The 12,318-nt window shown below is 38.7% G+C and overlaps 2 protein-coding genes across 2 annotated transcripts; both read left to right on the forward strand.

Moving 5' to 3' along the window:
- The first annotated feature begins 1,379 nt into the window (after positions 1-1,379).
- LOC140781532 (uncharacterized) lies at positions 1,380-5,956 on the forward strand. Its single transcript, XM_073127545.1, has 2 exons — positions 1,380-1,576; positions 3,965-5,956. The coding sequence occupies exon 2, from the start codon at positions 3,994-3,996 to the stop codon at positions 5,911-5,913; it is 1,920 nt and encodes a 639-aa protein (XP_072983646.1). The 5' UTR covers positions 1,380-1,576; positions 3,965-3,993; the 3' UTR covers positions 5,914-5,956.
- Positions 5,957-7,349: 1,393 nt separating this feature from the next.
- LOC140781531 (1-deoxy-D-xylulose-5-phosphate synthase 1, chloroplastic) lies at positions 7,350-11,408 on the forward strand. Its single transcript, XM_073127544.1, has 10 exons — positions 7,350-7,684; positions 7,880-8,005; positions 8,129-8,293; positions 8,504-8,654; positions 8,813-9,084; positions 9,565-9,838; positions 9,951-10,258; positions 10,388-10,669; positions 10,752-11,036; positions 11,142-11,408. Exons 1-10 carry the CDS (start codon positions 7,544-7,546, stop codon positions 11,289-11,291), a joined length of 2,154 nt encoding a protein of 717 aa, XP_072983645.1. The 5' UTR covers positions 7,350-7,543; the 3' UTR covers positions 11,292-11,408.
- The last annotated feature ends 910 nt before the right edge of the window (positions 11,409-12,318 follow it).

Below are 12,318 nucleotides of genomic sequence, written 5' to 3' on the forward strand. Positions count from 1 at the left end.
TGCATGTTATGATGATACTAATTAGAAAATAATGTAATATATACTCTCTATCATATGCTTTTATTTAATAATAAAATACGGATTAATAGAGCGTGAAAAATAAATCTCAAATACCGATCTAAACTCAAAATTAAAACTGATCATTAAAACTTATATTAGTTAATAAGAAGCTTATTAATTACCTATCGATCTGCACGACTTGCTCGCTAGATCTCGTGATACGCAGCTTTCCGTAGTAGATTTCTGAACTTTAGCACATTTGAGATTAACCTCTTTGTCTCTATAATTATTGAGACATAGTTCTTCTAGATCTAATGTAGATGCATTAAGATAAAAATAATTTTTAGTCTAAAATTGAGAGGTAATACCTTATGGCTTCCAAAAGATGATATAAAGATAATGATAAACGGCTTTCCAGTTTAGATTAAAACTTTTTTATATATATCTTTTAGAGATAAAAATATAATATTCTTTTAAATATTTTTTATGAGATTCTCTTAGAAACAATATACCTCTTCAAATATTCTCTAAGATATTATAAATATCTCTTAAGAATATGACAAAAAGATCTGTAACAATATTTCAAAGAATAATGTAATTAGTGAAAATTCCCCGATATCATTCGTAAAGTTGTTCGAGCAAATTATTAAAACCTAAATTTTTTTAATTTACATCTTCAAATCACCTGTATATATAAATTCTTTAACATTAATATTTTTTATCAAATATCTCATAGTTTGCTGGAAGATATTTATACATAAAATTTAGATACGTTGCATAAATAAAATTTTATTTTAAAACACAATTTATTAATTATATGAGTATAAATAAAACTTTACATATAACACGAGCATTTGACAATCTTAATCAAATTTGATCTAATTGTATGATTCTCATGTACATAATTTTGGGGAAAATTATAATGGTCTAAAATATACAAGATCTAAATGTTGATGCTCTCCTTTGCATCAAAGCGGCCAAAAGGACCGTAATTAGAGCTTTTGACCAATGTAATTATACTGGCCAAACAATATATTCAATTATGTGTGTTTCAAACATATTTACAAGAGTAAGTAAGTTGTAATCTACGTTGATGTCATGTTGGATGGCAGATAATGTGCATAAAAATTTGATCGCCTTCTCATTGATCGATTTTGAATACTCATAGATGGAATAGTTAGATATACATATTGATAGACGATTTATGTTCTAATCTCTAATTTGTTAAAGAGTATTTACCTATATATATATATATAATTTTAAAGGAGATCGCAACAGACGCGATCGTAAGAGTTCACGTTCAACCACATTCGCCTTCTGGTTCGTATTCCAATAAGACCCCGAGATCCATATTTATAGACAACTGGATTCCAAACTTTACCTTGAATCCGACTAATTACTCACCTCGAGTCCGTAGTGGAGAGAGAAAGGGAGAGGACGGTAGAAGAATCGAAAGAGAGAGAGATCGCGTCGCCCGTGTCCCTTCCCGCCTCCGATTCCAAAACCCTAAATCCCTTCCGATCGATCCAAAGACCCTCTGCCGCCGCTTCGTTCCGATCGGATTCGTCGATTCCAGGTTAGCTTTCGCATTGCCCTACCTTTCCTCTTCGATCACGCGATGTTGCTCTTTGGTTCGGGGGATTCGTGTTCTTTGTGTTAGTTTTGATCTAATTTTGGTACGGTAGGTCGTCCTCGGGTTGATTTGGTGGGGATCTTGGGTAAGGTTTGGATTTGGAGCTTTTGGGGTTCGCCGATCTGTTATAGGTTTGATGCCGTGTTGTGTGGGCGTGCAGTGTGGATTCGTTAGGATTAGATGTTTGGTCTGAGGGTATACTTGAAGGTCCGTTAAAGATCTTTGGTATATTGGATAAGCAAGAATACGTTTTTGCAGTGATTAATCTTGGTGTTTGAGGTCAGAATTCAGCGAGTCATAGCTTCTTAGACTTATGGAATACTATTGGTTGTATATACATGTTTCGAAATTGTTGGTTCATTTGCTACTAGAGATTTGGCCATTACCCGGGTATATAGATGCATGACTTTTGATCTCCTGGTCCTTCGATCTTGCACTGTTTTACATGGTTGAATGTATTCTGTTCTTATAAACTGAGAGTCAAATCTAGCATTCACTATAAGGCACAGAGGAAATAACAAATCACTTGGCATAGAACCAATGGAATAACAAATCTAGCATTCACTGTAAGTCACAACATTATGTGACTGCTTTGTATCGGTTGCTTTCCAACATCAGCCTTCACCTTCGAAACCTCCACTGAGAGGCAAGATTATCTCCTTAACAATGGTGACGCAAAAGAGACCAACATAACCCATTAAACATGTAATGAGTGAATCTTTATATTATTGTATCCCTCAGCCATATCCCATCATGTTAAGCCATATTCTCACAGTATCCATAATTAATTCATATTTATTTAAGTTGGATACTTGGTAGCCATATATGATATGTTTTCGAATGTGTATTGGAGCTGGCTGAATCCGGTATGTGTATGGGAGGGTAAATGCTGTATCAATGTTTCATAGTTGGAATAGGCTTTTCACAATGTGCGGTATATTTATTTTGTGTTTAATCAAAGTTCTCTTTCAATTAAGGGATAGGTAAGTCTTCTTGCATATTGTCCTTTGCTATTGGGCACCTTAGTGCCAAAGTTGCATCAAGCTAAGCATTGCATGACAACTTCTATGCATCACATGTGTCATCTCTTACATTACACAATCTATCTTTTGCTATGGCATGTGCATTTGCTCATGACCAAATTGTTTTGGATCCTGTGTCAATTGCCTGTTTGGTTTCTCTATTCATGCACTATCATGGAGGCCCAATAAAAATATTGAGACCCCAATCTTTGTGCATCCTTGCTTCTTGGACACTTTCATGCCATTTTTCCTTGGTCATTTGCTAATTGTTTGATGGTATGGCAGATAGATGGCTAATTTTCCCTGATTTTTTTCTCGGTCTTTTGGACATCTACATTAGCATATGCATTGTTGTAGAAATCCAGATCTAAGCTTGACCACAAGTTCATTTACAACCTGTTTGGTAATCGGCGACCAGTCAATCCACCATATCTTCTTTGGCATGATTTCATAACCATACATATCTTTATCTGAACTCCAAAATTCTTGCAAGTGTTTGATACCGATGAACTTGTCATTCTTCCATTCTTCTCCCTTTTCCCTGCTCCAGAATGACCTGAGGGGTGAATTTTCACTGTTCAGTACAGGCGGAAAGTTTGATCCAAGATTTTAACATTAGAAGTTCAGTACGCTGGTTTACTGGATCTCTTTTCTTGGTCTCCGATCCATTTTGGAAGTTATATTTATCAGGATAACCTGATATGTAGTTAGAAAGTATAGGTTTTGGACAAAAAGCTTTTAATTGTTAAATAGACACTCATCAAAATATATGTTGCATGCACATTGATGCCTGAGTTTCTTTGTAAAACTTGCATTTTTCTTGTTACGTAACTGGTTTTAATTGTATCAATTCAAATATTCCACGGTCTTGATTATAATCTTTATTTACATTGTCAGATTGTACCCATAATTTTGGCTGTTAACCTTTTCTCCACATGTATCTGCTTGCTTCAACCAGATGAATGTGGCTTGAATTTTTCCTTTAAAAAAAGTCACTAGATGCACTGAGCATTTGTATTTGACTACTGAATCCCTTCAATTCATGTCTCACTCTACTTTCATCAAAATTGAAAATCTGTGCACGTATTACGATTAAAAAAATTTGGCTGGGAAAAGGAATTGAACATGCATAGATGATAGAACTCCTGCAAATTGCATAAAACCAGTCCCTTTCTCCTGGTTGGTTCTTCCTTTAGTGATTGTGACTGTGTAGATGTCTTGATAATAAAATTTGTGCCTTTTGTGTCTGTGATTATTTAATGGTTGTCCTGGACTCTTAAGTATTGGGTTTGCACTGTTCAATTTTCAGGTAGACTACTGTGATAACAGTTTTTTGAAATGTCTCCAGCAGCCAAATCCAAATCCAAGGACAGGTCAGCTGCAAAGGCTGTAACAAAAGAACAACCTAAGATTGCTTTAAAACCATCATCAATTCCCGCTAATGTTGGAAGTGGTGCACCTGCAAGTGCATATAATCCAGTTTCTGGTACATTCCATACATTTGAAACTACACCTGTCTCTTCGCTAGCTACCCAGAACACTGGCAGATTTAGAAGTATAGATGAGACAGAGGAGCATTCTGGTAGTTCGCTTGGTACAGCAGGGGAGTTTGACTGTGCTTCCAACAATGATAGTTGCTCTGGTGAGTCAGAAGATCAGAAAGAGAAGACAAGTAGCACTGGACCTCAAGTTGAATCTGTTCCAGGTAGTGATACCGATAAGCGTGATAAGATTCGGCAAAAAAATGAAAGGAAGCACCAGCGCCAGAAGGAGAAACGTGCACAGGAGTTACATGATCGTTGCCGAGGGTATCTCATGTCTAGGAAACTGGAGGCACTTTCTCAGCAGCTTGTAGCAATGGGTTTCACCTCGGAGCAGGCAACTATGGCTCTTATACAGAATGAGGGCCGTCTTGAGGAGGCTGTTGCATGGCTCTTTGAAAGCGGCGAGGATAATAAGCAGCAGGTTGTACAGAATGTGCCATCTGGAGTGAACTTGAAAATTGATATAGCTGATGAGATTGCAAAGATTGTGGACATGGAGTTTAGATTCAAGTGCACAAAACAAGAGGTTGAAAGAGCTGTTGTTGCAACTGAGGGTGATTTGATCAAGGCTGAAGAGGCCTTGAAGGCACTAAAACAAGAACAAGCAGCTACATTACCAAAGTTGGAAGAATCAGGTGATCCAGGTTCTTTTAATAACAAGGTGGTCGCGACTGCTGAAAACCCAACCGCAAGAGCTCATGTGAAGGCAACTGTTTCTATTGGGACCCAACATCAGAGAAGAGAAGAAAGAGATTTTGACTACAAGAAGTCTTCACCAAATGGAACTGCATCTCAGGATTTGGGAAATAAAAATACGCAAGCTTTAAGGAGAGAACCACTTAAGCCAGACTTGGGGAGACAGCAAGTCACTGGAACCCTAGAGCAGAGGCGGTCGAGTGGCAGTTCCACTCCAATGGTTTCAGAGTCCTTGTTATCTCCTTTAGCAGCACATCTGATGAAGCCAGAAGCACAGCATGTGGTGACAGGGAGTGAAGTTAAGACTAACATGCAGCCGATTGTTGTAATGCAGCGTCCACAATCCATAAATGCCAAGCAGAACCTCCCGTCCACAAGCCACAGTTTTAGTGCCTCGCCACCATCATCCACAGGATGGTATTTGAATGGAATATCTAGCTATGAAGCAAAGAGGCGGATCGGGACATTGCCCAATTTTCCAAATTTGGGCTTAAATAGTTCTACAGTCGCACATAAACTTGTCCCGCAAAGCCACTTCCAAACAATTGTCTCAAATCCCATAGAGCCTGCTGCAACCAGGTGGGGTGGCTCATGGCCTTCTGCAGGAAATCCACTGTCTTCACTTGCTGCGCCGTCATCACTTGGGCTGTTCACACAACGTGGCTCTTCAGGCTTATCAGTGTCATCGCCCGTCGATTGGAATTCCAGTGGATTGATGCCATTTGACTACACCTCCATAGATTGGAGCCTAGACTTAACACTGTTGAAGCCGTCTATGAATCGTGATTTGCTATGCGACACATGGTCAACCATGTTCATGGGCGGGAAAACTGCGAGTCCGGCTGTGAGTGGAGGTGTCCGCGTTCCAGGGCTGCAAGATGGTAGTAGTAGCTTTGGAACAGATTCCTCATCCTTGGCTGGGTCTCATGAGTGGACTTCCCCCTTTACAGCCAAGGATCTCCTTAGGGCTTCTAGAAAGTTCGTTACCTCCCCTGTAAGAAAGGGGGTCTTAGAATGAAAAAGAAAATGAAATTTGAACGAGATCGATTTCCTTTGTTGGCTGTCTTCCTGTGTTGGTTGAAAAGTTTCATGGTCTCTCTCTCTCTCTCTCTCTACCTTCCTTTTAGTGGATTACGCGTTTTTCTTCTTATTCTCATCAGGAGGAAGATATGGTGATGCCAACGTTGCTAACTCGCTAAGTATTACTGTTTCTTTCAGCACAGCGTTTTATTTCTAGATACGCCCTTCGTGAGTGTGCACTTAAGCTTTTCAAATGAATAGGATTCGATCACATTCATGCATGTGCTCTCCACTTCATTAGTGGAATCTCCAGCGGGGGGACAAGATAATCTTAGCACGAGATACCATTGGAAACTCCTAACGAACTTGCCATATTTCTTTAAACTCTACTTAACTCTGCAACGTTAATTTTTCTTCAATGTACCCCAACACTGACACCTGATGTTGTTTAGAGAGTGTGGTGGGTGGAAGGCAAGGAGACGTGGCGTCGAATGAATTGGTTCCTTAGTGGGTGGTCCAAAGTCCAAACCCAAACAATTCCTGTGCTTGCACGTCGAGAGCACATTCGACCGTCCCACTTCGCAGTTACAGACGTCTAACGTGCTAGACCCAGACCCATAACTTGACTTAATTAATTAGTGGTTCTTTTAAGAGACTTAAGACACCATCGTCGTCCAATTACTCCTCCCTGTCGGGGTGTCGTCGGTGCATCGATCCCTTTTTTTCCCTTTGTTGTACGTGCAGGTGACACGCATTTGACTGGTTTAGTCTTTGCTTCTTTTTCTTATCTTTTTTTGATATTTTTTTTCTACTTATTTTGTCTGAATCTATTGGATTTGGATCTTCCACGTATACATGCCAATTCTCTTACGTCTATTTCGTTTTCATCCTAATTGGCTATGAATACCCTTAATCTTATTAGGATTTAGTGCACTATGATGGTATATATATATTATTATATTATTATTATTATTCAGTGCGTTATATCTTTTTGTGAATTGTGATATATCTTGCTTCCTCACAACACTTGTGTTGTGGATTCAATTCATGGGAAAGTATTGCCCATAATTTATTTCTTCTTTCTTAAAAACAAGATCCTTCATAAATGGAAATACAAGATATTTTCTTTAAAAAAAAAGGGAAAAAAAAGAGAGAGGAAGATACGATAGAGAGAATACGCCAATTAATTTGACAAGGAAAAGTTTCAGACGATAAAATGAAGGAAGATAAGAAGAAAGATCTTCCAAGGCCCAAAAAGCCCATTACAGTTAGTATTCTTTCATATTTTCCTAATACCCTTTCCATTTCTCTCTAGATTTTATCAAAAGCACCTTATCCTTTCTTCATCTTTGATGATGTGGCCCAATGAGGAGGGAGAGTGGCAATACCTGCCCATGTGTTCAAGGTTGGATGGAGGGGCAGCAAGGTGATAGTAGGAAATGGGCAGGGGAAGCATCCAAGTTGGGGTCCAAAGCGTTACACAAAATTAATAGCAGCCACTCAATGGAACCACTTCCCAGTGCTCTCTTGTTTTCCTTTGCTCCAATATTTATAGAGCCCTTAGACACACGCTGCCCTCTAACTTCCTTCTTCCTCCCTCCCACTCCTGGACTTGGAAACCTCTTGCCATGGCTCTCTCCACATTCTCTTTCCCTAACCATTTTGTTGGAGCACCAGCTTCACATCAACAGAAGGGCACGGTAATCTCTACCCAATTGCTTGCTGGGGTTGACTTCCAATCCCATAAGCATCAAAATGGGCTTTCCAAGGTTATGTCTCTCTGCCTGTCTTCTTTGTAGTAGATTATAATCATCATCGCTTTATGCTGTTTAGGTGGAATCTTAGAATGATCTTGTAACTTAATTACCATTCCTTAATGTGTTTGGAGTGATCTAGATTTAGATATTTGTAAGTTTTCAGTAGGAAGAAAAAAAATGACATTTTTCTGGGTTCTGGTTTGGCAGCCTAGGAGAAAGTCATGTGTTTGTGCATCGCTGTCAGAGGCAGGAGAATATCATGCACAGAGACCGCCAACTCCTCTCTTGGACACAATCAACTATCCAATCCATATGAAGAACCTCTCAGTTAAGGTAAACTGAAGAGTGCAAGAAACTGCCTTTCAGATGTTCCCTGAAATGCTTACGAGGGGCGATGCTATAAACTAATGAGCTTGGCGGTGCCAACACTAAGTGTGCCCATTTGAATATATGCAGGAACTTAAGCAACTCGCTGATGAGCTCCGATCTGATGTCATCTTCCATGTGTCGAAGACTGGAGGACACCTTGGATCAAGCCTTGGTGTGGTTGAGTTAACTGTGGCCCTCCACTATGTTTTTAATACCCCAAAAGACAAGATATTATGGGATGTTGGCCACCAGGTTCTGCTCTCTCCCTTTTCCCACAATATGTTTCCTGCATCAACAAACTACATTATTATTGACAGAGAATAAAGATGACTATTTTAGGCTATGCTATAATGATAGAAAGTAACAGTCTGCCCTTACTGAACTTTATATCTATCTGCTTACAAGATTTGCACAATTATGTAACGGAACTGTAACAAAGAATTGCATTTGAATTTTTTGCAGTCATATCCACACAAAATCTTGACAGGAAGAAGGGATATGATGCCAACAATGAGGCAGACCAATGGCTTGTCTGGATTTACCAAGCGCTCTGAGAGTGAGCATGATAGCTTTGGTACCGGTCACAGTTCCACCAGTATTTCAGCAGCTCTTGGTAACATTGCTTTCCTATTCTCCTCTCTTTATGCACTCAAACAGAAAATGTTAAAGAAAAAATCAGAACCAATTATGCTGGCATGATTTTCTACATGCCATTCTTGAAATTGCTGGATATTGATATTATTATTTCTTCATTTGCCTCATGCTGAGCAGGGATGGCTGTCGGAAGGGACCTCAAGGGCAGAAAAAACAATGTGATTGCAGTGATAGGAGATGGAGCCATGACTGCTGGGCAAGCTTATGAAGCTATGAATAATGCTGGGTATCTCGACTCTGATATGATTGTCATACTGAATGATAACAAACAGGTTTCTCTGCCCACAGCAACTCTTGATGGGCCTGTTCCACCAGTTGGAGCATTGAGCAGTGCCCTCAGTAAATTGCAGTCCAGCAGGCCTCTACGAGAACTGAGGGAGGTAGCAAAGGTAATATTTATAGTCATTAGCTTGTTATGAAGGATAGCTTTCTTATTTTCTTGATGATCTGCTTCCGACGATGTGATGTTTAATGTTTCAATTAAGGGTTTTCTCTAATATACATATATATATAGAAGGCAGATTATAGGAATAATAATCCTTTTCTACTTTTCGTGCTTAAGAAAATAGATGATTCTCAGTAGGAAAATGTTTTGATTCTATAGTACTGGAATTATGTGCCAATTTTTCATTTTGTTGGTTTCCGTATATTGCCAAAAATTAAATCACAAGTTTCTTCAACTCATTTTCTTAGACCTTCTTTATGAACATCAACTCTTTTCACCTAATAAATATCACCTTTATAATCTACTGGGTAAGGCAAATTATGGAAATGCATTTGGCTGTAGAATTCAAAAGGTCCATTAATTCCTACCTTCCTGTCTCATCTGGTTGGGCAAAATCTGAATCAGATTTTTTGAAGTGTTTTAGGGAATGACTAAGCAAATCGGTGGGTCAATGCATGAACTGGCTGCAAAAGTTGACGAATATGCTCGAGGAATGATCAGTGGATCGGGTTCGACCTTGTTTGAAGAGCTTGGTCTTTACTACATTGGCCCAGTGGATGGTCACAACATTGATGACCTTGTTGCAATTCTTAAGGAGGTCAAGAGCACAAAGACAACAGGTCCAGTTCTTATCCATGTTGTAACTGAGAAAGGTCGAGGATATCCGTATGCTGAGAGAGCAGCAGATAAGTATCATGGTAAGTACACAAAGCTTATAATATACTGTAAACTCATTATTTGAGCATGAGGAATGGTTTTGCTGATGATGAGGAATTCCAGTAGCTTTATAGTAATACCTCTTATACGCAGGTGTCACCAAGTTTGATCCAGCAACTGGGAAGCAATTCAAGTCCCCTGCTAAAACTCAATCTTATACAAATTACTTTGCTGAAGCTTTAGTAGCTGAGGCAGAGGTGGACAAAGATATTGTTGCAATTCATGCAGCAATGGGAGGAGGAACCGGGCTAAATTACTTTCTCCGCCGCTTTCCAACACGGTGCTTTGATGTTGGAATTGCTGAGCAGCATGCTGTCACATTTGCAGCTGGTCTAGCTTGTGAGGGTCTTAAGCCATTCTGCGCAATTTATTCTTCATTCTTACAAAGGGCTTATGATCAGGCATGTCATTTTCTCCACCATGCTATTTTTGCGCACTGTTTATCTGAATTCTTTGTTTGTGCAACTTTATCCAACCTTGCCAATGCGCTTATTGAAGTATGAGTGAAAATTTTGATTAAATCCATGCAGGTAATTCATGATGTGGACTTGCAAAATCTCCCGGTGAGATTTGCGATGGATCGAGCAGGGCTTGTTGGCGCTGATGGACCAACTCACTGTGGATCATTTGATGTCACATACATGGCTTGTCTCCCTAATATGGTTGTCATGGCCCCTTCAGACGAAGCTGAACTCTTTCATATGGTTGCTACTGCAGCAGCCATCGATGATCGGCCTTCTTGTTTCCGTTATCCCAGAGGGAATGGTATTGGTGTCCCCTTGCCCCCAGGGAACAAGGGGATTCCACTTGAGGTACGCACATAATTCCATTATTTCTACTTAGCTTTTGTGTCTACATATCTTCGGAAAAATTACAACCAGCAAGCATTTGCAGGTAGGAAAAGGCAGGCTACTAATCGAGGGTGAAAGGGTGGCTCTTTTGGGATATGGAGCTGCTGTTCAAAGCTGCTTGGCCGCAGCTTCTCTTCTGGAACAACATGGTCTTAAAGTTACTGTGGCCGATGCAAGATTCTGCAAGCCCTTGGATCAAGCTCTTATCAGAAGATTAGCTAAATCACATGAAGTCCTGATCACAGTGGAAGAAGGATCTATTGGTGGATTTGGTTCTCATGTTGCTCAGTTCTTGGCCCTTGATGGTCTCCTTGATGGTACAGTCAAGGTAGAGCATCCCTCCCTTCACAAATTAATTTATGATATGATTCTTTTTTCTCCCTTTTCTTTGGTGCAGTGTTAGTAACATTGATTTATAACTTCTCTGGTACAGTGGAGGCCCTTGGTACTTCCAGATCGATACATCGAACATGGATCGCCTGCTGATCAATTAGCTGAGGCTGGCTTAACACCGTCTCATGTTGCAGCAACTGTGTTTAACATCCTTGGGCAGACCAGGGAAGCTCTTAAGATCATGTCATAGGAACGTTGGACTAGTAGAGTGGCAGGAGGGAGTCTGTCTTCATCCACTTAGCTCTGTAAAGACTCAATGTAAATTTTGTTATTAGATTATTAGCTAACAGCACTGCACTTCTGTTTATATGATCCACGGTTCGTAGCGAGGTTGACCTAGATTATAGAACAATAAAGGGCCAGGATAAGAAAAAAAAAATAGAATCGAGATAAAATGAGGATTTATCTTGGAATAACTAGAGGTTTTATCATATTATTTTTAGATATTTGGTTGGAGAAATTGAGATAAGTATTGGATAATAATGGTGTTTGGGTTGCGATAGACTGACAGTCCATAGTTGGAATAAGAGATAAAAATGATCAAATTATATTATTACTCTTTTTCTAGTATTTACCTATATATATATGTATATGTATGGAAAATAGGTTTAAATTAAATAATTATTTTCATTTTATAACTATTATATAATCTTCTCATGATTAATTTAAAATTCTTTGCCAAAAGTTTAATTTAATCTAATTCACCATAATTTATACAACATATAAATGTCATCATAAATAACACCATAGATAAACATTCTACATTAAAATATTTTTACTTAAATATAATTTAATATATTACTAAGTATATTATAATTAAATAACAATGTGCGTGCCTAAATTTACACTGGATAGAGATTGGTCGTTCTAATATATTACCAAGAACAAATTGGTCATTTTTCTTTTGCGATAAAAGAGTGAGGGACTAAGTTAAAGAGTTTATCACTTTTTTAGTTCAACATTTTTTTATGACATTAAAATTTGGGATTAAGTTGTTGTCAAACAGAGCCTAAAAGCATTGAATCTGTTTGAAAAAAAATAGCATTTAAATTTCCTCCAAGTGGCTAAGCAAAGAGAGGAAAATTTTCTCTACACTTACGAAGCTTGAGTTCCCTTTATTTTTTTATTTAAATTTTTGTGTGTTTGATCTTCAAGTGATGTCAAAAGAGCTTAGACTCGAATCTAATTAATTAAGTTTATGTTTTTGCCACGTCCAG

Source organism: Typha latifolia, chromosome 2 (assembly GCF_019914945.1).
Source record: "Typha latifolia isolate L0001 chromosome 2, TyphaL0001v2, whole genome shotgun sequence".
NCBI classification, from domain to species: domain Eukaryota; kingdom Viridiplantae; phylum Streptophyta; class Magnoliopsida; order Poales; family Typhaceae; genus Typha; species Typha latifolia.